Genomic DNA, 26,849 nt, shown 5'->3' with positions numbered 1-26,849 from the left:
ACCAGCAAGACATAGCTGACTTCTCACAGCATGTCAACTGCACTCTAATTCTATGTTATACCCACACCCCACAAACACACAGCACCATTTTGTGACTGGTGCCCACAGCACTTTTTCAAAGTTTGAAATGTGTCCCCCAAGGAACGTGGCACTACAGCTTCTGAACAGGTGTCCTCGGAGTCAGAAGAGACTAAGGTGGCAGCCTTCGGTCAGAGAGGTACTTCCACAACAGGCTTCTCTTGCACAAACACTTCTGGTTAGCTGTGCAAATCTGGGGGTTGCCCTGAAGGCAATTCCCACTCTGAATCCCCAGCCTTTTCCCCTGAGAGGGGGAGTCTTCCCCAGAGCCATAACAAGTTGTACATTGGCTGTGCATCAACATGCAACTGAGACACAGGGTGTGCACTACACTCTGCACAGCACAGTCACCAATATGATCCCTGTGTTTGGGATCAGCAACAGTTAGTGCTGAGCTGTCATGTATCAAACAATTTCTGGTAACAGCAACAGACAGCAATTTATAAGTCTTCCTCTCACTTCCTGCCACAGCAGAGAATGCATACATAACAGGGTAGATTCAAATCATCATCTCTCTTGAAACATATTTCCTGAACAAGTGTGCATATTAACTAGACTTTTACACATTTTTCTATATTAAAACAGTTCTTATTTTAAACCAGAATGGTTTTGTAAATAGAAATACTAAGTATAATTGATTATTTTTTTAAAAAAAGATCAATTTGTATCCATTCTGAGATGCATTCCAGAGCATGTTGCATAGGAATGCACATGTATGAGGATTATTCTGGCAAACCACAAAGTCTAATGCTATGATGGAGTTGTAAGGAAATTCTAATAAAATCAGGCAGATGCATCAGCATGAACATTAAGTAGTGTGGCACCAGAAATCAAAGATGAATTTATTTTAAGTCAAGCCAACAATCCTAAATATCTTAAAAACAAAGAATAAAGCTTTGCCTAAGGGCATCAGTTCTGTTTTTTGTAAAAGAAATGAATCCCTTAGCTATGAAGCCAGTTTGATTAGCAGATATCGTCATGTGAGATTATAAAGTAATACTGTTGAGTGCACAAAAGCAGAAATGTGCCTCATCTCTTCTTTTAACAGATATACGGTTGCCAACGTGGCCATACCTGCAGCTTTACACAAAATTTGTCCCTCCTGGTCAACCTGAAGAAACCTCCTATCATGGCAGTTCATCTGCCTTTTCCTTTAAACTGCTTGGCCTCATCCCTCTGACATAACTAACACTAGCTGAGGGGTATGTGTGCAGGTACATATAGGTGCACATACATGTGCATATGAGAATTAAACTAGCTTTAAGCAGTTTGAGAAACCCTGGTCTAAAGAATTAATACTCATAATGTCACAAAGAGTTTATGTGCTTCATAGATCACTTCAAAATAATCCTCAGAACAATTAATCTTTCTATTTTCAATTCAAATTGTCTTTTCCATAGGGATGACCTAGATAAATTATGTGCTACAGTTTGAGTGCTATTTAAACCTTCTCCTCTTAGCAATCAATTCTTTGTGTAGTAACGCATCCCTTTTCTGACAACAGTTGACTCGCAACATGCACAAGCACAGTTTTATATGCTTGGCGGCTGGCCAGCTAAAATTGCATGAATCAAATGCATGCAAGGTGAAGAGCTTAAAAGCTCTTTCTGTGCCAGGTTTTCCCAGCTGTTAAGCTGTCCACCTTGCTCACCAGGCTGGGGAAAGGTCTCAAGCAGGCTCTAGGAGATTCCCATGAGATCTCATGAGAGTCTCCTAGAGCTCAGGTAGACAGAACATAGCAGTTTACAGTAATTGGTGGGGCAGGATATTCAGGTCCTATTCCTACTAACATGAAGTGGCAGTTGCCAAAATTAATTAACCATGAGCCAGCTGTCTTACTAGATTTAACTAGAATAGTAAGCTCTTCTGCAGGATGACCCATCACAGGTATACTTCAGGAAGGTGGGCACAAAACCAATGCCCATCATCAATTTAAGCACATTAATTTGCAGTGGAGAACACACTGTACAACATTCCATAATGAACCCATGGAATTTCTTGTCAAAACAATGTGAATTCCATTCAGATACATTCCAGGAGTCACTTGGTGAATTTTGAAGGGTACTTAGTTGTCACTGGATATTGGCAAGGGAATCTTAACATTTGAGTCAATATAGCAAATATTGATGTGATTGGTGATTTCTGATGACTAAAGTTTGGAATAAGGTAAAATTGGCCTTTGATCATGTTTGTTCATTGTTACTCTTATGTGGAAAATACTTATGTTCAGAGAACTGTGTTTATTCAGTACATCAAACATTCTTTATTTTAAAAGTATGGTTACTTAATCTGGCATCCAAAAATTACATGAAGCCACTCCAAAAATCAATATGGTTTAACTGGCTCAAATTCCAAGAGAGCACTAAACTTCAATAACCTAGCTTTATTACAAATATCAGCTACTATCCTGGAGCCTCAAAAGACAGACAATCTCCACATTGGCTCTGTTACAGGGCAGAAAATAAATTTAAATGTATTAAACATTTTCTAGTTATGATCTAGAGTCTAGTTATGATCTAGTTATGATCTATAGAATGTTACTTTTGCCTCTCTTAATATTTGCTGCCACCATGAGGATCTAACTAATAATACAAACTACATTAACAAAACCAAAACACTTGGTAATTTCATGACCAAGAAAGGTTTTAAAACAGGCAAATTTATTAAAGCACTTTGTGGAAAGTGTATAGACTATATCACTAAAGAAAGGTGTGGTGCTGACAACAGTTACAATTTAAAGAACTAACAAGGAAAAGTATGGGAACACACACAAACAAACCTGTATTAAGGGACAGCGGCAGAACAGGAGCAGAGATGAGGAATCAAGTAGAGCTACAAGATTTTGTAAGGCCATTAATACAACTGCATTTGAGAGAATGAGATCAAAGCAGGAATGATATGAAGGAGCAAAATAATTCCTTCTAAAAAGGAAAGCTTAGAGTGAATACAATAAAAAGTTATAATAAAGAATGAAACAGAAAAGAGACAAGGATGGCTTCAGCTTGAGCCCTTTAGTCAAGCTGAAACACCCTTTTCCCACAATTAATTGCAAGTTAAATTAAGATGGAGCTTCAACACCACATTGCCCGGCAATATCCTTTCTATATATAGCTAAGAACCTCCTATATAGCCAAGAACCTCCTACAAAATTGGCCCAAATGTTGCCAGCAAAGTTCAAGTTTCTTCCTTACAGGTTCTTCACTTTTTATCAGTTCATGATAAATGTAAGGTAAAGGTAAAAGGACCCCTGGACGGTTAAGTCCAGTCAAAAGCAACTATGGAGTGTGGAGCTCATCTCGCATTCAAGCCAAGGGAGCTGGCAGCTTTCTGGGTCATGCGGCCACCATTACTAACCCGCTTCTGGCGCAATGGAACACCGTGACGGAAGCCAAATCACACGGAAATGCCGTTTACCTTCCCACCGCAGTGATACCTACTTATCTACTTGCACTGGTGTGCTTTTGAACTGCTAGGTTGGTAGGAGCTCGGGCAGAGCAATGGGAGCTCACCCCATCACATGGATTAAAACTGCCAACCATCCAATCAGCAAGCCCAAGACTATCAGTGGTTTAGACTACAGCACCACCCATGTCCCTGATGATGAGTGTAGGATGGGATGACACAACAGAACGCAAAAAGGATTACTAATAAATAGCATCTCTTAATTAACCCAAGGTCAGTTCCTGTAAGAGAAGGCCTTAATAATGGATTTTCTATCATTTTAATAATAATGCAAAAATAGGGTATTCATCATTAATTTCCTATCCACTCATCACCAGGAAGCAATAAAATGGGCTGAACCAGCTAGGAGCCCTTAAAGTTTCAATAATGGTTTGCCTGTCTATATTAGACAGACTCATGCAATCACATTTTTATTACAAAAAGATTTTCACAAATCTGGTATGAAAAATACAGAACAAAATACACTCAACAGCAGTAGGATAATGATGGCATCATCCAGACATTCTGGCAAAAGTGAGTGCCACAGAAAGGCAATTCCAGAGAAATAGGCCAGTGTGGAAGAACCAAATGCCAGAAAGATGGGCACAATTTATAACTGACCAAAGAAATATATATGATACAGGCGGGGCAGTGAAGAGAACATTTACTTTTCATCAGAAGGGAAAACACAAAGTGGGTTAGACTCCTAATTGTATCAAATGAAAGATATGAAAAGCAGAGATACTATTGATGGACAAGCAGCAATTAGGCAACATATTAAATTTGGATAAGAAAATCGGGAAGAGAAGGAAATTTTCAGTGATGTTGTGTTCATGGCAAAAGTACCAGAAATTGTTTATATTTTTACTCTGTCCCTCAAACTAGTTATAAATCAATAAAATAAAATCGAATAACCTATAATCCATCAGACTACCAGGTCATGCATGCACAATCCCCAAAAGGAATGTCAGACAGGAAGAGTCACAAAAGAAAAACACCATCTTGGAAGGAATTTTTTCTTTGTTTCTTCCGTTGTCTTTGTTCCTGGATCCTCTTTCAGCTCCTTTCCACTATCCTTACCAGGTTTTCATTCTCTCCCGGTTCCATAGATCTCTCTTTTCCCTTCATGATTAAGCTTTAGAGTAAGGGTAGGGCACATTCCCTTCGCATCAATCTTCCAGGGACCACATTTCCGAGGTAGTGGGGCCAGAGCCTAAAGCTATGAATGTAAAACTGTACTTTTGCACAGAAGGCTACTTTCTGCACAAACTCACACACCCCTCTCCATCATCCATTCAGGCAAGCAAAAGGCATCATCAGAGTTCAAATAAAAGTTCCAGACAGGAAGACACATTCATGGGGGGTTCAAAGCAGGGCCAGTGAGAGAAGGATGGTTTGGGAGCAGGTTTAGCCTAGATTCGAAAGAGACTTGAGGACCAGGAAAATCGTCTGGAATGCCACATTCAGCTTCCAGGGCCTGAGCTTTCCCAGCTGTGCTGTAGAAAATGAAAGCACATTCAATGCAAAATTACTAGAGACAAGCAGGTCAGGGAGATGTAAATGGAACAGCGAGGGTGGAACCTAAGGTTGAAGACATCTATGTAGAAATGCCAAAAGACACACAAATGAATACAGGTAACAATATAAAGACTGCAAAGGATAGGACATATTCTTGAAAATGTCAACAGAAAGGGGAGAGGAATTAGGAGAATTAATTTCAAGGGAATTTATAAAATCCAAAAAATGATGTTGTAAATGCAGAAATGTCAGTAGCCTATGCAAAAACTTTAACACCTTCATGTGAATGTAGGCTGGTTGCAAGCTCAATGGCATTCCAGTCATGGACAAATACAAGATGATAAGAAGGTGGCATAGTCAAATGCAAACGGTTCCCATCTTCGATACATTTAAAAACTTATTTCATTCTGGTCATTGCCCTTCTTCAACTGAAACTACCTTTCAGGGCTTTTGCATATCTCTAAGCTGTAATTAATGTAAAAACACACACACAATTTTTACATTTGCTTATCCGTTTGTTAAAAGGCTTTTTCCTCAACAAGCCAATTTTAACACACAAAATAAATACATTCTAGGGCTTTCCAAATCGAAGAATTTAGTTACCATGAACAGTTTTTCAAATGTCTTTGTAGAATGGGAAGTTACCGGTAATTAGAAAATGTAAAATGGCTTTTAGCTGGAAAAGAGAGTGCTTAACACAATCATTTTACTATCTCTACATTTGTCAGAAACAATGTTACTTTTACTGTAGCAATACTGTGTAAAATTACCCAGCCATGGAATCCTAAATATATCTACCCAAAAACAAGTCCCACTAAATGGGACTTACTCCCAAGAAAGTATATGTATAATTGCTGCCTTAAAACATTCCTTTTTCATTTTTATTTTTTAAAGATTTTAAATCCATACATGATTTGTTTAAATAGTAATGTATTATATGCAACAAGTAAACAGATAAAATATATTTCATGCTATATTTTGTCTAACAATTTAAATATATCTATTTCAGGAGATGAAATCATCCATGAACTATACTGTAACACATCTCTGTAAGGCAACTGTAGGGTAGCTTTAGAAAGTGGCTCCCTGCGTGGAAAAGGTTAATTAAAATTTTACAAGATCCATCTCTGGCAGAAATGTTTACAAATGCATCCAATAAAGGGAGGTAGTATCATTCAAACAGTAATGATACTTGCCAGCTATATACATGACCAAAGAGCAATGAAAACTGCCATTACTTTACATGTGTAAATAACAGTAAACATGTACCGGTAAGTTGTTTTCCTACCAAATCTGCTGTTTGATAGTTCATACTCTGGAACTCAGTTCAGCAATCTAGTTTTCTTTTGCTTTCTAAAATGTAGAATATTATTTACACTGCATGACTTTTCAACATAACTGATGCCTGCTTCCAATTAAATTATTGGGGTGTTATAACTTATGTAACCGCAACAGTATAATATTATGAAGGAGATATTAGCAAAGTTAGGATAACCCCAAGGTTTGCAGAAGTACAAAAATTGTTTAGAAATCCCCTGAGAAACAGAAGCCAGCCCCAAACAACCCAACAAGGATTGAGCATGCTTAGTGGCCACAGAATGATAACTGACTGGGAAGAAGGGAGCCCTGAAATGGGGGAGGCATAGGCCATTTCCTACTCTATACTGAGAAGCTACTTTTGAATGACTCACAGGGACAGATAGGAGAGCTGCCTATAGAAATCAATACAGATATGAAAATTTTAGCTCAGAGTGAATGACCTGCAGCACAATCCCATTCATCTCAATGCAAAAGCAGGTCCCTTATTCCTAGGTAACTGTACATGGGAAATGCAGCCAATAAAGTCTTCACTTGGAAAAATGCAACTGAACTAAACATGTGTTAGTGAATGTGCAGTATCTAATGATTACTGATCATTTCAGCTTAATTTTGTGCATGTCTGAAAATAGATGTGTATTTCCTCACTTTAGGGGCATAGTGTCTGCCAACATTCACAAAAGTAAACATGAAAGCCAACATTCACATATGGGGAAACCCAGTCAGATGGACAGGGTATAAATAATAAAATTATTATTATGTGAATACCAACATGCACCAGATTTCAGGTATTCCATAATATATATACACCAAGATATTTATTATTATTATGACCAGAAAGTCATCTTGTTCATATCTCCTGCCACTTGAATAGGGCCACACATCTACCTCTCAAAGACATTTCCACACATGCTCAGTAATTATACACCACAGAGAATAGGTGCATCCCAATTAAGCTGCCTGCAGCAAAGATATTTATACCCTGCCACACATTGTCAAAAGAGAAGAAAGCACCATCCAATCAGATAACAGGGAAATTATTTTCCAAGCATAACAACGGTAACTAGTTCAACTAAGAGACTGGTTCAAACTCATTATCTTATCAAAAAACATTTTCTACATCAGAAACGGATTAGCCACAACATTCCATTCCATTGTAATTCCTCAGGGAGCAAAAACAGTTACTCTAACAAGGTTGGTAAAAGAAAATGTGTCTCACACATAAAAGAAAAACAAAGGTGAATTTTGGAGAATATTAACACTAAACAATATCACATATACTGCATATATGTATCATTATAATACTTGGTCAACATGCAGAATCTGACTCTAAAGCAAGTAAGATTACCAGAGCACTCAGGCCCAACCCATTGCTGAAGCAGGGTGAAGCACTGGTCTTGAACAGCAGAAACTCAAGTGGTGGCACCCACCTCTGCCCCCCCACCTCTGCCACCAGGGAAGAAGCAGTCCTCTCCACCACATTCCAATGGTACATTCAATTCCTTTTCCATCTACACCCTTATCTCCCACTAAGTGGCTGCTCCATAGCAACATCATTTCCAGAAGACAGGCAGGGGCAGCAGAAGCAGCTATCAGTAGTACTGCACTAATGGCAACTATTCTTGCTTTTATGCAGCTGCCATGGCAGTCTCCATGTGAAACAAGGATTCAGTGTGGATGGACAGGTAGGCCACTGTTCTTACCATCCTTAAATGCAGCCTTCCAAAACCATCCCAACAGAGTTGTTCCGCCTGGCCTTTGGCATGGAGCCAATTTGATTCCCTCTCTTTCTTTTTTCTTTTCCTTCTCCTCATTACCGGTAATGAGGCTACATTTTAATATTTTAATGTTTCAATATTTTAATGTTGTATTTAAATTTTGTTTTTAAGTTGTAATCATTCAACTTGTTTTTATTATTTCTTGTAAGCCGCTCTGAGCCTGGCCTTGGCTGGGGAGGGCGGGGTATAAATAAAAATTATTATTATTTTTATTATTAGCCCAGAATTAATTAGGACAGTCCAATATGCTCTCAGTTCCTCCTTGGAGTGAAACATACATTTAAAGACACATACTGGATATGGTGGTGGTAGTGCATGTGGTGGGGTGGAGCTGCCCTCCTGACATAGGTGTCACTGTTGTTTATATGGGGCCGGGCCAATCCAGTGGTCCCCCCTGTGCAATCGCACAGCCCCAATATTGCCACTGCCACATCCCAACCATGTAATTGAAGCTGGTGTCAGGAAGGCTGCTCTACTTCACCACACACACTACTACTGGGGCATAGACCATATTATGGAGTTAGCTGCTAAACTTGGAGAAAGTCTTACTTTCCATCAATCAGCTGTGTGGCTAATTCTAAACCTGCTCTATTGACTTATCCATCATCCACATAATTGGCTGCATCACATACCCTTTCACAACTCTCCAAAGCAGCAGTGGAACAGCCATCTCAATTTTTCATTTGTTTGGCTTTCACAGTGTAAGTTAAGTGCTTAAAGAATCACACTTTGAAACTATTACTAGTCAGAGACCGACAGTCAGGATTTTTCTGGTTACCAGCTAATGAGTACTACTGTGTGTACTACAAACTTCCAGACAATAACAGAGCCTATACTTTATTTTTAGAACAGATCCTGTTTTGGCAGTCACCTCTGGCACATTTACAAGTTGAAGTATTTTTAACATATCTATTTCCTTCTTAACGCTTATGGGGGAATCTGCTGGTTATATCCAATTCTGGATAAATAGAAGAAAGTAATGTACAATCTAGTTACTGTTCAATGGTAAGACATACCATTCTATATGTAACAGAAATTAAGGAGTTCTAATCTTACTTTGGGATTCCTCAGGAATGCAAATACCCATTTGCTACTCAAAAGAATAAACCAGATAATTTATTTCTTCAAGGAAATCAGATGTTTCACTTAACTATCCCTAGAGTATTAACACTGTAAACGCAGCAATTATAATGAGGCTCTAGAGAACTAATAATTATTAATTTAGAAATCAGCAACAAGTGCTTGATATTATTCAGAAAAAGAACTTACCTTTTACAATTCGAGAATATTTGATTATTCAGACACTTCACATGGGGTCTTTCTCACCCACACCCCCTTCTGCCAAGGCCTACTCTGATGCCATTGGGTAAATTCTCTGCAAAATATAGGCCTTGTCTACTGCTAAACTTTAGGTCAGGTTTCTTTGCAGTTCTGAAAGAAAACCTTTCACTTTATATACACAGCATAGAACAGTGAGCTTTTTGCTAGAGCTACCAGAGTTAGCTTCACAACAACTTGATGCTAATTCAGAGGTACCTCTATTAAACTCTGCTGGAGTATTGCTCTCGGTTTCTAACGCATACTTTTTATTCTACGGGCAAATCTGAAGAACAAGATGTAGAAGAATCCAACACTATGTATTCTCAAAACTCTCTTATATCTTCTTCAGCGTTTTAGGGCTATAAATACAGATGCTATAAATTGCAGCTTTAATCCTTCTATGTAGTGTTCATAAATTCCTCATCTTTCCATAATTACCTAGTCCATTACTGTCTTGCATTTCCATTGGCTCACTCTGAGTCATAAAATCATACCACCTCATCTCCAAAGGGCCGAAGCACTTGTGTCCAGTAGCAAAAAGGAAACATCCTCATTAATAGATTCTAGCTGCAACATTTTTTATTTATTAGCAGCCAAACATGTTCGCAGTCTTAAAACACCAACACAAATGTGCTTTTATTTTTTATTATAGCAATACAGCAGGCACGGGCACAAGGAGAAGCAGAGAAACATTATGATTTCTACACTCCTGCTCAGAAGCAACACCTCCTGTTCCACATTATAGTACCACTTTCCTAACTGAAGAGAAGAGACGAAGCTAGGTCATTTGGAGGAGAGGAGAGACGGGGAACTGGGATGCAGAGGGAGGAGAGAGCCGGAATTCAGAGGGAAGACAGAAACACGTAAAAGGGATTGGACAAATGCAAGAAATCAGTTCAGGAGGGATGTACAAAACCCGAGAAAAGATGTTTTTTATAAAGAGATGGGAAAAGAGTTCCTAGGAGAAGGAACGCTCGAGGTTTGTCAGGCAGCCCTCGGTTTCTGAGGAGCGCCCTCTGCCACGCGGCAACCCCCCTATGCTACTCCCACGGGGCCACCCCTAGGGGCCGCCGCAGCCCAACCTGCGCGCCGAGGCGAGGCAGTGCGGGGGCGCTACGTACCCAGCAGCAGCAGGCGGTGCGTCTGCTTGTATTCCCTTTTCTGCTCCTTGAGCGCCCGGTCGATGCTCTTGCTCACGCGCCTCGCCTCCTTCTCCGCCTCCCGCTCCTCCAGGCGCAGCTTCTCCCAAGGTCTCTGCAGCGCCAGCGGCTGCTGCTTCGCCGCCGAGCCCGACTCGGGCTTGGCCTGGGGCGCCGCCGCCGCCGTGGCAGCTGCGAGGGGTGGCGACGGACCCCGTTGCCGCTGTCGCCCCTTGTCCTCGGCGGGAGCCGCCCCGTTGCCCGCTCCGTTCTGCAGGAGCAGCAGCGGCCCGTCCAGCTCCACCGCGCGCGCCTTGCCGCCTTCCGCCTCCCCGCCGCTGCAGATGCTGCCACTGCCGCCGCCGCCGCCGCTTTTCCCCGCGCTCCTTCCTCGTCCTCCTCCCGCGGCCGGGGCTCCGGGCAGGGGGGGCTGCGGCCGGGCCAGGGGCTCCGCCGTAGGCAGCGGCGGCGGCTGTTGCTCGGTTTCCGAGGTGGTGGTGGTGGCGGCGGCGGCGCTGGAGATGGAGCCGCCTCCGGAGTCGCCGAAGAGCCTCGGGCGCAGGCTGTAGCAGAGCCCCATGTCTCGCGGAACCGACGAGCTGTGCCCGCCCGGGCTGAAGGCGTCCGGCAGGCAGCGGCTCTCAGCGCTCGCCGCGGTCCCCGCGCGTCAGGGCCGCGGAGGGCGCGCCAGGCAGCCCCTTCTCACAGCCCCGCCGCCGCCACCGCTGCTGCTGCAGCTGCTGGGCCATGTTGCATTTTCCTCGCCTCTCTGCCCTCCTCCTCCTCCTCCGGGCAGGCGTTGTTTGGGCGGCAGCGCCAGCGGCAACTCGCCTCAGATCACCTGACACGGACCCGCCGCTGCCGTGGCTACCTTACCGTAAATACCCCAGCGCAAGCCCACCGCCACGCAGCTCGAGGTTACCGAAGGACTGGAAGGGGGCCAAGGCGCGCACGCACACACGTGTGTCTGTGTGGTGTGGACACACGCGCAGGATCCTCGTTCGCTCTAAGCAAACCCCTCTCCTTGAGACACCGGCAGGGACAACCCTGCCTTTCCTCAGGCTGTCCCTCCTCCTTCGCAAATATAGCCATTTACTACAAACCCTTTTTACAGGCTGAATGGCCCTCCCTAGCTATTAAAGCCCTTGGATGTTTATTGCCACAGCATATAACCGCCCTGAAAGTGATCAGCCTCCACAGCACTGTGTTGCCTATCTTTTTGTTTTGTTGGCCATCTCTGGCATGGTAGTAGATACTGCACATTCTCACTCTCAATTGCCAATGCAAATACACTGATGTGGTTGAGTGCAAATACGGAGAGGTCTGGCACAGAATGGCCTTTTTGAAACCACACTCTTCTGATTGTGTAGAAGAATATGAGATATAAATGGCTTCAGTAAGTGGCACTTATTACCTGAGGTCAACAGACCCAGCAGCCTCTGTGCCAACTAAAGACATGAGAGTAGATGGTAAAAGCTACTTTTCTGACACTACATTTCTCAGTGCATGCCATGAAACCCGCTCATTATGCTCTTTGTTATAATGGTGGGATGGCCAGACATGAAGGCAGGTTTTGCAGCACTTGGGATCTTCTATGCAATTTGCTATTAAAAAATGGTAGAATATGCAGTTCTACCATTACAGAAACATCCCCCCACTAGGTCACTGCTTATCTTTATTTATTTGGAGAGATCACTTGCTGACACCAGGTTTTCTTTCTGGGTAGGACAGATCAATGGCATGCCATTGGTTCTAAAGGATGCCAACATCTTCATGGCTGACACTTTCCCAGATCCTGTTCCCAAAATTCCTCTACCTGAGAAACATCATCACCTGGACTCACAGATAGGAGGCACTTGTGCAGTTCTACATGACAAACCTAGAAGACATGAGAGACTACAACACGTCACTGACAGCTCCTAATTAAAACCACAACACTTCTCTCTTACAGGCCTTGGGTGACATTCCTGTACTTAGTAACATACAGTCCCTCAAATTAAAACACATTCATCAGCAACAACAGGCCACATAACTTGGACCAGACCCTGTGGCAAGTTCAGATGCCAATTCTGTCCCATATCTGCTCTGGCAACACAATTACAGGACCTAATAATGTCATCCACAAGATCAGGGGTTCATTAATTTTCTCATCTTCCAATGTGTTGTGTGCTATCACCTGCTAGCAATACCCTTCTGCATTCTGCAAAGGACAAATATGACAGTCTCTACATGAAATAATGGACACAAATCTGACATTTAAAAAATGGCAGCACCAAAAAGCCAGTGGGGGGACATTTCATCTTCCCAGGACACTCTATTACGGACCTTAAGGTGACCAAGCTGGAACAAAGAGAAAACATGAAACTGCTAAATTACCAAGAATCGCAAGTAATGCTATTACTTGTGGACTGAACTGAAGCAATTAATTTTCATAACAGTACAGTATATGTGTTAATTGACTTTAAAATGCCAGGATCTCTGTGTTACAAACATAAGCCTTTTTGGAGAATGGCTACCTTTCATGGAATTATCACTGTCTGTAGAAGAAGAGGAGGAGGAAGAAGAAGAGTTTGGATTTGATATCCCGCTTTATCACTACCTGAAGGAGTCTCAAAGCGGCTAACATTCTCCTTTCCCTTCCTCCCCCACAACAAACACTGTGAGGTGAGTGGGGCTGAGAGACTTCAGAGAAGTGTGACTGGCCCAAGGTCACCCAGCAGCTGCATGTGGAGGAGCAGAGACGCAAACCCGGTTCACCAGATTACGAGTCTACCACTCCTAACCACTACACCACACTGGCTCTGTACATTTCTGCATCTCATTTTCTTCTGACCTCAGTGTTTACATCTGCCTCCCTCAAAGAGAGAGAGAGGGTGAGAGAGAGAGAGAGAGAGAGAGAGAGAGAGTGTGTCACACAAAGATGCAACTCAGAATAGCACTAAATGCATCTAATGAAGTGGACTCTAGTCCACAAAGCTAGTTCTTAGTAATCCAAATACACGAGCTAAAAATAAAAATCCTACTTCATTTTGTCAAGGTAAGAGAGAAAATATGAAATGTTGTAGCTTCCTGGGGGTAAATGGCATGAGAAGTCACCATATAATCCACTCAATCTATGTAATTACCAGTTACAATTTTTTATTGCTGTAGCATGGGTACCCATCCATGCCACAACAATTTGTATGAATAGTATCTTAGGCTGGGATTCAGAAGAATAAACACACACAATTTTCCCCAGAGTATCATTTTCAGAAGCTGATCCCAGAATACCCTAACTGCTCTTTAAACTCTCCAATAATAATTTGAAGATTAGTCATAAAAGCATTTTAGAGGAAACTTGTCCTGAAGCAATGCATTCTTGCCTAAATCCTTTGTTTAAACTGCTCTCATGCCTAATCTCTTAAGTGCATAGATTCCAAGAATATGAGGGAATTTTTCATAAACTGCTCTCTTCATGGCACCAGTTTTAAATGGCACTCCACACCATAGTCCGACAACGTAGCTGTTCCTGAGCCAGGATATCCTGGGACCAGTTGTCGATGCTCCAGTGACCTCCCAACCGGACTACTATAAAGGTCCTCTAAGTAGGACTGCCATTGAAGATGGTCTTGAGGCTGCTACTAGTGCAGAATGCTCAAGGTCCTAGTACTAGCATAAAAGGTAAAGGTAAAGGGACCCCTGACCATTAGGTCCAGTCATGGCCGACTCTGGGGTTGCAGGGCTCATCTCGCTTTATTGGCCGAGGGAGCCGGCGTACAGCTTCTGGGTCATGTGGCCAGCATGACTAGGCTGCTTCCGGCGAACCAGAGCAGCGCACGGAAATGCTGTTTACCTTCCCACCGGAGCAGTACCTATTTATCTACTTGCACTTTGAGGTGCTTTCGAACTGCTAGGTTGGCAGGAAGTACTAGCATATAGGTTGGCAGGAAGTACTATGTTGGCAGGAAGTACTAGGGTGGCAGGAAGTACTAGCATATAGTTATCTAAATGGCTTGGGACTCAGGCACCCAACAAAGCCCAATAACAACCATATGAAACCCTGTGTTCAGCAGGTAAGACCTTGTTGGTTGTGCTGCCACTGGGGGAAGCCTGATTGGCGCTGACCTGTGACAGGACATTTCAGTGGTTGTTCCCCAGTTGTGGGATGTCCTCCCAACTAAGGTCCAACAGTACCCATTATTAATTTTTAGGAGGAATTTGAAAAAATTCTTGTTTATCTAGGCCTTTGGTGGTTGAAGAATACTATTCCGTGCAACCCGTGAATCACTGCATGAAACTGCATGAAAGTGTACCGTGGAACCCCGACTTACGTACGGCTCTACTTATGTATGATTCCAGTTACGACCTTCAGTAGGTGCTTCTTCTTATGAACTTTCCTCTAGATACAAATAGAGGCCTTGCCAGCAGCCTGGAGCTCGCCTGGCCGGCTGTGGAGCAGCACTGGGGCCTCCGCTGCCGGGAGAGGCCTCCGGTTTGCAGGAGCTCACCCTGCCAGCTGCGGAGCAGTGCTGAGGTCTCTGCTGCCAGGGAGAGGGCCCCCATCCCACCCCCAAAGCTGTGGAAGAGGTGCCACCTGCAAGAGGCACAGCAGGGCGCACTGCAGCCCCAAACCCTGCCAAGGAACTACTAACCTGAGGAAATCCAGAGAAGAACCTGGCCAGGCAAGGAAAAAAAAAGTGACCCTGGCTGAAGTGAATCAGCTCTTTACTGACCCATGCCCCACCCCCAGCTTGTAGGCAGGTAAGCCCACCCACAGTTCACGTAAGAAAAAAAATATGTTGGTTTTTTTTATCTACAATACTGTCTTATTTATTTTATAGTGCAGTACATTCATTATTGCCTTCAATTTATGGATCTATGGTCTCGTTAAACAGTAAAATCTGTGTTTTTATGGTCTCGTTAAACAGTAAAATCTATTGTCTCGTTAAACAGTAATATTTGAGCCAGTGTGGTGTAGTGGTTAGAGCAGTGGACTCGATTTCCCGCTCCTCCACATGCAGCTGCTGGGTGACCTTGGGCTAGTCACACTTCTCTGAAGTCTCTCAGCCTCACCTCACAGAGCGTTTGTTGTGGGGGAGGAAGGGAAAGGAGATTGTTAGCCGCTTTGAGACTCCTTAGGGTAGTGATAAAGCAGGATATCAAATCCAAACTCCTCCTCCTCCTCCTCCTCTTCTTCTTCTTCAATTGCTGCTTTAGGGGGTGTTTTTCATCCTCTATGAAAAAGTGCACCTCTACTTATGTACGTTTCTAGTTATGACCGGACCTCCCGAATAGATTATGGTTGTAAGTAGAGGTTCCACTGTTTTTAGATTTATTTATTTTTTACTGTAACTGTTTTCAGAATGATTTAACTGTTTTACGTTGTTTTTAATTTCTGGATGTGTTTGCAATCCTGGGCTGCTTTGGGAGGAAGGAAAGGATATAAATTCAATAATGAAAACTGTTGTTGTTGTTAATGTAAGGCAGTCAGTTATGTCAAGAGCTGTTGAGAGTCCTAGCAAAATTAAACAGGATTTTTCAACCCCTGCTGAAGTTCTAATGCATAAGGTTCACTGGAACTACCACCAGGAAGGTCCCCAAAGAGATGGGTGGCCCAGGGCAAATCACACACACTTCCTACTTGTTCAGATTGCTGTAGGGTTCTCCTGAGCACCCATTTTAAACTTTTAACTACTGTAATTTGTTTAAAGATTTGCTAGCTGTAATGGCAAAGCATAGGCCTTGCAGGCACTCTCCTAGACTGCATTGCCCAGAATGCATTGTTCTGAGGAATGAATTTGTGGTACGTAATTGGAAATTATAGAGTTAAAATACTGTCTCCCTGTATGGGTTGGAGCTAAGTTTCTACTCTTAGTTTGTTGTCAAGGTTACTTTCACTTTCCTGTGTAGTTACTCTTGTTCTGGGGCTACAAAGTGAGCAACTGTGCTTTACATTAAAAAGATGGCATTGGTCTGAAGACACACCCAGCTCATAATCTGCACTTAGTGTGTCGTGTCCAAATCAAGATGAATGCAAGTGATTTTATGTGCGCAATGTTTAACAAACATGCCACAGAAGCTGTAGTTAATTCCTTCTTCAAGCAGCTCTGACCTTCGTTTTATAGCCCATAAACCACCTGGAGTAGCTCAGCTGGATGATAGCTCATACAATAGTGCCTTATCAGTATCACTGCCATAGAAAAAGCCTTCAAGTTATTTCAAGTAAGTCTGGATTCACATGAGATTTTCTCCATCTGTATTTCAGTCATCTTTCCTTGAGTCTCCTTGAGTCTCCTTGAGCTAATTCTGTATTATACTAATTGAGGTCATATTAAAGTTGATGCATCTCAAGCTAACTGTGAACTTTTCATGCCATCCTCTCTTTACTGTATTGCTTTCTATTCAGAAATTTTATCTGACCACCACAGTGGTTCCTAACATTAAGGTATTGTTGTATATGAAATAGAAATATTTCAATAACATTTCTGTTGTTGATTTTTAAAATGGCATTTCCCAGTTTCTAGAAGACTCTTGCAAGCAACAAAGAATAGAAAACCCCTAAAAAAATAGAAAAACAAAGCATTTGGAAATTTCCTGACACAAAGGAAATCCCTGTAGAATTACACATTAGTAAATGAATGTCAAGCCTGATTTTTCAAGGTGAGTTGTAGTTGTGCTAGACCTTTGGTAACAAAAGGTGGCACTGTTGGCTTTCAAATGGGAAAGAATAAATTCTTACTGCACAGAACAAATGCTTTAGCTGGTGCAAAATGTATGTCTTTCAGTTATTTACATTCTACTGTAAAGTAAACATCTGTTTTAAAATAGCTATCTAAAAATGTACGCTATAGCAGTAAGATTATCAGCACACGTTTACCAAAATGTAAGTCTCGTGTTTGAAACGATTATTTCTCAGTAAAGCAGTTTAGGATTGTAAGAGTATCTGTTTTCCAACATTTACCTCTTAAGCAAGGCATTTTAGATTGCAACTCAGTTTTTGTTGTATTAATGTGAAATAATCTAAGAGTAACCATGTGTCCAAGCTGTTAAGGACCCTGAGGACTAAGGTGACTTTAGGGGCTGCCCGTCTCCCACCTCTCAGGGCTATTTGGAAACCGGTGTGCCTGCAGGAGGAGGATGTAAGAAAAGAAGTCCAGGCCAGGGAGCTCACACCATTGGTTTCTGAGGAACATCAGTGGCCTGGCCTGAGGCAGGTAATATTGGTCCAATATATTTTGCTGTATGCAGCAGAGCCCAAATCTCTCTTATCCCAGGTCCCTAGCTAATATAACTGTACTATTCACCTATTCTTTGTTTAGTGCCACCAAAAGCACATCACTTCATGCAGCTGCCTGGCAGGGCCAGCCTATGTGGAAAATGTTAAAGACAGGCCTTCCATGTCTTCCCTGGGGCTGCTTGAAGCTCTTGATGCTTGAGGGAAGGCCAAGAAGCTCATGCTATCACCTTCTGAAGGGCCCTGTTAATCCTGCAAGCCCTGTGAACAAAAGGAATCACACCTACAACACCTCATACACTTTTACAGGCTCTTGCTAACAGTCAAGACAATAGGCCTTTGGGTTCAGATGTATACCATTTCCATGGTTCCCATCAAAGTTTAAAGTAAATAAGGTCCTTGAATTCACATGACTTCATAGATCACTGCTTGAACAAGCTGTGTTACTCTCACTTCCATTAAAACTGAACCATTAAAATAGGCTGTGTTTGCTTGCTGATGCAGCGGAGGTTCCGCTTTCAAATAAACAGTGTCTATAACTCACAGTGAATTGTCTATTTGTTCTGTCTCTGCGTCTTACAATTTCTGGGAATTAGTCTCATTTGTTTATGTAATACTTGTCCTTCGCTAAAAATATTACTAGACCACTTCCTTCATCATTTGAACCTTAACTTTTATAACTAAATAATTCCCTTTCAAGAGCTAATAAAAACTAATTATGATTTCGAGTTTCTGAGAATTGGAGCAATTTTTTCCTAAAGCCCTTTTCTACTGAGTTGAATTGTTAACCATACAATTCCACTCCAGGTAACCTCCAATGAATGGGATTTACAGTTTATGAGAAGAATTTCATACCAGTGATCTAAACCCACAATTTTCAATGTATCAGACTAGTGTACAAATTGGAAACAACTCAGCTTAAATCATCACCTAACTAGTTTGTGGATTGCATTTTTGTATGCTATTTTTCCTAATGTGTACATTGGTATGCATACTTCACCCAAATATATGATTTTTTGGTACACATTATGTGACGGGAGAATTGCATTCTAAAATCGTGAAAAATGAATTTTGAAGGATGGCTGTGTTTCTGTTCTTGTGTTGTTTTGTAAAGTGTGAATTAGGTAGGTTCGCTTTTAAATGTGAACTGAATCAAATTTCTACCCCATTCCTACCCTAGATAGAAAAAAAAGGTTCTTCTGAATGACATAGACTTGCCTTGGTACGGGCTGTGATTTTTCACAATGCTCTGCAGACATAATAATAAAGCCACACAAAAAAAGCCATACAAATGCATTGAGAAGGCCTAGGATTCTGTACAGTGCACTGTAGGCCTCTATCTATCTATCTATTATCTAACTATCATCTATCTGTCTGTCTGTCTGTCTGTCTGTCTGTCTATCTATCTATCATCTAACTATCATCTATCCATCTATCTATCTATCATCTATCTATCTATCTATCTATCTATCTATCTATCTATCTATCTATCTACTGATAGTTATTGCATTCAGATTGAGAACTGATGATTGTTTTGTTGTTGTTACTAGTATTATTTATGTACTATTTTTCTTTATTCCACTTCACTGTCTTTATTTTTTAATTTTATTTTCTTTGTTAAATTTGCAGATTTCCTGAACCCAGTACACCGTATGTGAACTGGTGTCCTCTGCCCTGCGCAATCTATTGGCAAGAACTGCTGCCTATGTATGTATATTAACAAAGCCTAGTCTACGTCACAGGGCTGTGATTATGATTGCTTTGATTTCTGACCTGTCCCTCACCATAAATTCTCAGGACTGATTGCAACAATATAAAATTCATTAAAAAAAACCAGTTAAAAACAAATTACAGTTAACATTTGCGCCTTAAGGCTGCAATTCTATACACTTGCTCCCGGGTATGCTCTACTAAACTTAAAGGCGCTTACTTATAAGTAGATCTGTTGTATAGGACTGTATTACACATGCTGTTTTGTTGAGGCTCTGAATCTAGTTAGTGCAGGGCAGTTGGGCTATCATTAATTTATAACTAGAATTAGATTGCTGTTTGAATAATTAACCAGACTATCAGTTTAGTGGTTTCAGAATTTTTACGTGTTTTAGGAAAACTGTATTATGTCAGATTCAAACTTTTTAAGCCAATAAATTGTCTGAAAGTCCATTAGCTGTACCCATAACAATTTAATTTATGGAGGCAGATAGTTCCAGCATGCATATGAGAGAATTGCTAATATAGACTTGTCTGCTTAAATCAGCGGCCCCCAACCTTTTGGGATGTATTTGGAAATCTAAGAAACTGTAGTGGGCATCACAAAATACCCATTTCTACAGAAGAAAAACTGGTGATATTCCCCCTCCAAAACAGGCAAACAAACACCTACATGCACCCCAAACAAACACAAACAAGAAAAGACAGGAACTCTCCCATAAGGCAATCCTCCAACCAAACTAAACAACCCCCCCTATTTTTATTTTTTTTAATGAAAATTGGGAGGGGTTGTGGCTTTGATGGGTGCTATGCTCAGGACCCCAGGTTTAAATTAATTAGACCAGAAAATAAATCAGATGTGATCACTGAGTGTGTTGGAAGTTTGGTACTGGCTGAGTTGTGGTGGCTTCAGCAGTCGTAAGATGTGCCCAAGTTAAATCTGTGAGTGTATAAATAGGTTGTCATTGATAGGAACTTTTTTTAGTCTGGCTTTGCAGGCTCCTTACAGTTTGATTCTATGCATATCTATTCAGTAAGGTTCAATGGGGCTTACTGAGTAGGTACAGGGTGGAAGCCTAAGTCACTCATGTTAGCTATCTCCACTGCTAGTGGATAAGGGTAGAGACAGAGGTGCCCACCCTCCATGATTAAAACCAAAAGATTAAAAGGTTGCCCAATCAGCTGACTAGCAATAATAAATGGATAAAGAAGGAAGTCGATTTAGGGATATTAAGCTAGTCTCATGTTACCACAAGGTAACTACCGGTACTTTCTGAAAAGTAGTGAAGGCTGTAGGTGTCCTTTGTTACTGAACTGCAGAAGGACAGAATCTGACGTTGGGTGAAGGATTCAGCATCCTGTGAATCTCAGTATTCCTTCTTAAAAGAGCAGCTTCCTAGTGCCTAAAACTGAAAATCAATTTGAAAGTCTGTGGTCAATGCCTGAGCTGGATATCCACTGACCCAAGAGCACGACCTCAGTTCCCTGCATGGGCTCTTGCCACAGTTAGCAGTATCAGAAGAAACTGTGAAATAAGTAAGAAAATATATGTGCCATTTAGCATGCAACATTGAGGTTTTCTGAATGTGGAATTATTATTATTATTATTATTATTATTATTATTATTATTGTTGTTATCTCAATCTTGAAAGGTGCCTTAATTCAATTCAATACAAAGATATAGACTAGGCAAAGTGTTATCTTTCTCAAATGCTTGCAAGTGTTACTCACACACAAGCCTTCTTGTGTCTCAGCCTTTAGATTAACACTTCTCAACATGAGGCAATGTGAAGTTTATCCTGTAATTGTTGTTTATAGTTCCCCTAGGAAATACAGTATGTTATGAATGCATCTTGTGTTACACTGCACAGTATAGCTCCTCATAAGCAGGTGGTTTTAAGAATAAGTTCTTTGTGCTTTAAATGTAGCTGCCTAAGCATTTCTTAAGAATATAAACATTTCCAGTATCAGAAACTGGGTCTGTTATTTGTGTGCTGCAGGAGATAAGAGAATGTCAACATGAATTTTCAAATATTAGACCGGTCCTAAAATATGCTCTAAAAACTTATCAGAAGCAGATGATTTTCTAGCTATCGGTAACTTCTCAAACCATTATGTACTGGGAAGTTTGATATTGCTACCTTAACAAAGAAAGCCTGTTCTGACTTTTGCTTACAGAAAATGATTTCCTGAATTCTTTATCATACTAAGATGCTATGTGTGTGTGACTGTGTCTATGTGAAGAACTGTAAATCTTTCTCATTTTCTCTCAATGTAATATTTTTCAGCTTCTTAAATATTAATGCCTTTGGCAAATGCATTAGGATTCAAGCGATAAATCTAAGAACACATATAGATAGTTATCTCCAACATTAAAGTTAGACTGACAGTCTCCTGGGTATTGGAGAATGGCCATGTATATACATTATTTATATGAACTGTTATATGTCATTAAGTGCTAAACCCATTTTGTTTTACATTCTCCTGTGCTTCAGGAAGCAAGACACATATTAGACCTTTGCAAAGTATATTCCAGATCAATATGATAAGCTTTAAAGAAAACTGCCTATGCATAGGTTGCTGACAAACCTACTAGAATATTTTTCATGAACTAAGGGTCTAGTTTAATTATTCTAGCATATTGACTCTTGCAAGGTCTGCTGTAACACTATACTTTGGAATTTGACTCTTTGAAAAAGACCTGATCAAGCAGTAATTTGTCATACGTTAAAGTCTCCCATTTGCACAGTGTGCATGATCGGTTCTGAAGGAGTTTGGCTACAAGGATACTTTTCCAAATGAAGATACTTAATATCCATTTCAGGTTTAGACATGACCAGGGGAGGACTGGAATTTCATCAGCAACCAAGATGAGAAGTGAAACCAGGCCTGATTGCATCATCCTACACTGATGATAGTAATTTACTAGCCCTTATTTGGGGTGCTAGTCTGGACCTTTTATGTGGCTTTATATTTATGGATCATGGTATTAGTGCAGCTGGCAAATGTTTGGTATAAAAGGCACCATGAACTATGACCCTGGTAGAGTTCCTATCTCATACGTGACCTGGAAGAACAGCCAACATCTTGACCTTAATAGTTGCAGGAAAGATCAGAGTACTAATCCTTGTATTTACCAGAAAGATTTATTTATCAATTCCCTGTAAGCAGGACCCAGACTTCACACGGACAATGAATATCTCTTTTAAGGTAAAGTTATGATTCAGAAACAGTAAAGTTAAATACATGGTCTTCTGAAAAATAAGGTCATATCTTCTTCACTTCGAATTTATCTCCCAGGAACACAATAGTAAACAAGAAGGAACAAATATAGTTCAAAGGATTTGGTATTGTGTCATTCACTCAGTAATCAAGCCTCACTCCCTTCTCTATAGACGGTATTTAGACCCAAAGTATACTTAAGCTCAAGGATTTTCAATAGTTCACAGCTCCAGTGGACTCCCTCATTGATCTCAGAGATCACCCGTAAGGCTGGACTAATGGGTGAGAGATTCCTAGGGGAAAGTCTAACTCTCACAGAAGGCACAGATCTCAAATCCTTGACCTTGTATTCCGCTTTCTCCAATATTATGTATATTCCTTTTCTTCAGTATGTTCAATATTATGTTACAGAATGCAAGTTAGAATATTGCATTCTGGATTGCAGTTCTAAAACTTTAAGATATCATAAGTAGCAGAGAAAGTTCTGATGCTTGTTACTGTAATTAAAAATAATTAAAAATGGCATTTTCTAAGTAAAATCAAGGGGTTTTAAAAAACATTTACAAATGGTGAGACATAAGTAGCTTGTGCTCAGTGCTCCAAAGGATAGTGAGTATCCCACTGGTTTTGTCATTGAAGCCAAACACCAGACTACAGTCACATGAGATTTGATTTCCATGACTTATTTTAAATTGAAATGCAGCCTTAGGAAGTTGCCAGTTTCAGGGGGCACTGGAAGGCACATGGGGCCAGAACTGTCCCCTGGGCCATTTTGCCAATCCCAATTGCTTCTCCCCCAGCTTTTATATACTCTGTTGACTATAAACTGTAGTCATTCATAGTTCCAAGCAACTAACTTCTGTTAACCCCTAACATATGTGGCCTTAAAATATTAATATCTCCAGCTATCATATCACTGAGAAAGGGATGATAAGCAAAATATTCCCTTGGTGAAAAATGTACCGGTAAATAACACATTATCCACATAGCATGCTATGAAGGCTGCTTTGGAGACTTTTATGATAAATTCATTGTATTCCTAGGTAGTACAGAGATGAACCTAAAGTGAAATAACTTTCATTAGGCTGTAAAAAAAAAAGTCCACAACAGTGACCTTAAGCCAAGTTAGAAATAGAACACATCCATTTTTACAAAGTATACCAGACTACAACAGTCTGGAAAATAGAGTAGCACCATTCAGTGTCGGATACGACCAACTCATATATGTTGAAGCTTTGAGCAGAAATTTGAACAGGGGGGAAGTTCTAATGGTTTTCAGTTGACTATCAGTAATAGCTGCAAAAACAGCAGACTGTGAGGAAAGTTAACATTTTTTTCTCTTCATAATCCAAAAGTCTTGCACTTCTGCCAAATAATTTAGAAAAGAAAAAGGAGACTCCAGGAACTGCAGATTTGTGTAGCAGTTTTTTAAAGTGGTTTTTTTTTTTTAGTATTTTAAAGAACAGAAATTGAACTGTATATACTCCCACTCTGAATATAATACAACAAGTTAGGCACACATGAGTCCCAATGAAATAGAAGGAATTAAAAAAGGACAGTTAATGCTTTGAAATCAGACTGCAGTCCTCCCCCTGCCCATATATGCGGAGATAGTTCCACATGGTATGCATTTTGAATATTCCAAGCACATAGGTTAGGCATAACATAACAACACAAGGAGAACTTTAGAGAAGAGCATAGACTGATCCAGTCCAGCATCTTGACCTCACAGTGGGTCAACAGATGCCCACATGTGGGACCTGAGTGCAGGTTGTGCTGATCAAGGTTCCTGCAATTTGTGTTGTAAATGACTTTTGGAATTTGTATGTAGAATACATGATCATTGCACCTGAGTGGTGAACAATGTATTTATATTTATTTTAACACACACAAAGTCAAATCTCAGGCACTGGTGGAGAGAGAGGAGTGCGGGGGGAGCACACCGCCCCCGGCAGTGCGATCCTGGTAGGGTGCCATCGCGGCTGCCCCCCCCGCACTGGGCACCACACCCCCACAGGTGGCGCACCATGCCCCCAGGATGCATGCCCCGCCCCTGCGGGCAGCACACTCCACCCCCAGGATGCATGCCAGCCCCGCCCCACCTTCTCTCTGCCCCTGGTGCCAGAGCATGAAGCTCCGCCATTGATCTCAGGTTCCATATTTTAAGAAGCTCTATTAAGGCCAAATGCACTTGTAAAGAGAGAGACATTTTAGTATCAGGTTTTTAAAAAACAAAGCAAAACAGAACAGCAGCCCTATGTGCAACATATTACAGTAGCCTAATCTGAAGATTACAATAAAATGGTCGCTATGGCTAGGCTATGTCTGCCCAGGAGCAGTTGCAGTTGGTTTACCAGCAGACACAAGGTGCCTCATACCACAGGAGGCACTTGGGCCCAGGGTCATAATGGTATCTAACAGTACCCCAAACTAATTTTGAAGGAGGCAGTCCTCAGTTATTCAATGTGGGTATCCAGGTAAGAGACCTTATGTGCACAGCACTTCATTGCACAAACACTCCCCTCGAGAAAGGGGAATCTGCATGTAGAAGATTTCTTCTGCACACACATCTCCCTTGCTGAACGGAGGAGTCTGAGTAAAATTCATATAATGGCATTGGCATTCTGAAGGGACATACAGTCTTTTAAAAGACACAATATATTGATTAACCTATGCCCAGTTGGCTAGTGCCTTTTGCACCCATCCTTACATCTTACTTGCTGAGGACTAGGCAAGAGCCCCAAGGTAGGAAATGGCTATTTGCTCTAGTTCCAGTTGTTAATGGAGAAATCCGAGGGCTCCCTTGGACAAAAAAACAAGGACACCAGCCAGGAATACCAGAGCGAAACAGCAGCCAGTAGGCTTGGTCTTTATTGAAGACTGTCGTGACAGGACTCCCATCTGCCACCAGGTGGAAACAAAATGGAAGCACAGAACAAAAGAAGACTCCATCCCCCAAACTAATCCCCCAAACTACACCCCTAGAACTACATCACAATTACATCATGACTACATCATTGACACATCACAAAAAGGAGGGGTTGAGGGAGGAGTTGTGGAGGTAACCTGAGTATCTTGTCACCTGGCTGGTTCCTCCTCTCCCCCTCCCCATGAGTCATTTCCAGAGGACAAAAGGGAGTTGGCAGTTTCCTGCCCCCAGAGGGAAGATCTGATCATTGTCCTTTGTTCCAGTCCGTGTTGAATCCACTCCCATATGCAAGTCCTTCCCCATTTTGTAGTCCTTCCTTCATGGAGTAAAATAAAAGTGGAACAGTGCAGATCCGATGTATGGTTGATTTTCTATGAATTTATAACAGAAACGTAGCATATGTTTTGTGTGTGTGTGTGTGTGTGTGTGTGTGTGTGTGTGGAGTTTGTACAAACTGAATGGGGGGGGTTTCCCCTGCGACAAGGTCTTCATGGGGAGGGTGTCATTGCTTATGTTGCCAAAAAAGCACAACTCATGTGCAAGATCAAGGTATGAGCAGGCTTGGGGGAATCCTGAGGTTTGCAGAAGTAAAAAGATATTTAGGAGGAAAAACCCCTAAGAGGGAAAAGAAACCCTAAATAGAAGAATGGGGTATAGTGGCTAGAATCCTCAACAGAAAACACTCCACGCTGCAAAATTTTGCTGCAGGACCCACGTGTTATAGATTTTACCCATCCTTTGAACATAATGCAAAGCTCTTAGTTCAATATAGGAGCAAGACGGGAGAACATAGTGCCTTTTTCCTATTGCAAAGATCCCAGTTTCTTCCTCCTCTGCTAATGTTCTGAGGATTGTTACAAGAAGATATGTTTTATGTCATTAGTATTTGCAGACATTGGAGCTTGGGTGAATTAGATTGGAATAATCACTTAACAGTTACTGGCTTTATTGTCCTGGCCCTCCCGATCCAAGGAAGACACACTTCTGATAGTTAACTCTTTATCAACAAAAACCCCCACTTACAGCAGCTTCCACAGTGCTCCATATACAAACACCCATGCTTCTAGTCTCTAGTCAACAGGTCTAGGCCCTGTACAGTGGTACCTCTGGATGTGAACAGGATCCGTTCCGGAGCCCCATTCGCATCCTGAGTAGAATGTAAAACACGTCTGCACATCTGCGTG

The 26,849-nt window shown here is 41.4% G+C and overlaps 1 protein-coding gene across 4 annotated transcripts in view; it reads right to left on the bottom strand.

Moving 5' to 3' along the window:
• Positions 1-26,849, bottom strand: part of GNAL (G protein subunit alpha L) — a 171,929-nt gene that overhangs the window by 106,086 nt on the left and 38,994 nt on the right. Inside the window, exon 1 of one of the 4 annotated variants that reach the window (XM_083746797.1) lies at positions 10,574-11,247. The exons of the other annotated variants lie outside the window; for them this stretch is intronic. Coding sequence (XP_083602923.1) covers positions 10,574-11,171 — 598 coding nt within the window. The 5' untranslated portion in view covers positions 11,172-11,247. Of the gene's footprint in view, positions 1-10,573; positions 11,248-26,849 lie in introns of those variants that run through there. 4 annotated transcript variants of the gene reach the window in all.

This window comes from Podarcis gaigeae (assembly GCF_964106915.1).
Source record: "Podarcis gaigeae genome assembly, chromosome: 7".
NCBI lineage: Eukaryota > Metazoa > Chordata > Lepidosauria > Squamata > Lacertidae > Podarcis > Podarcis gaigeae.
Note: the sequence above shows the minus strand (reverse complement) of the source record. Positions and strands in the feature narration are given on the sequence as shown.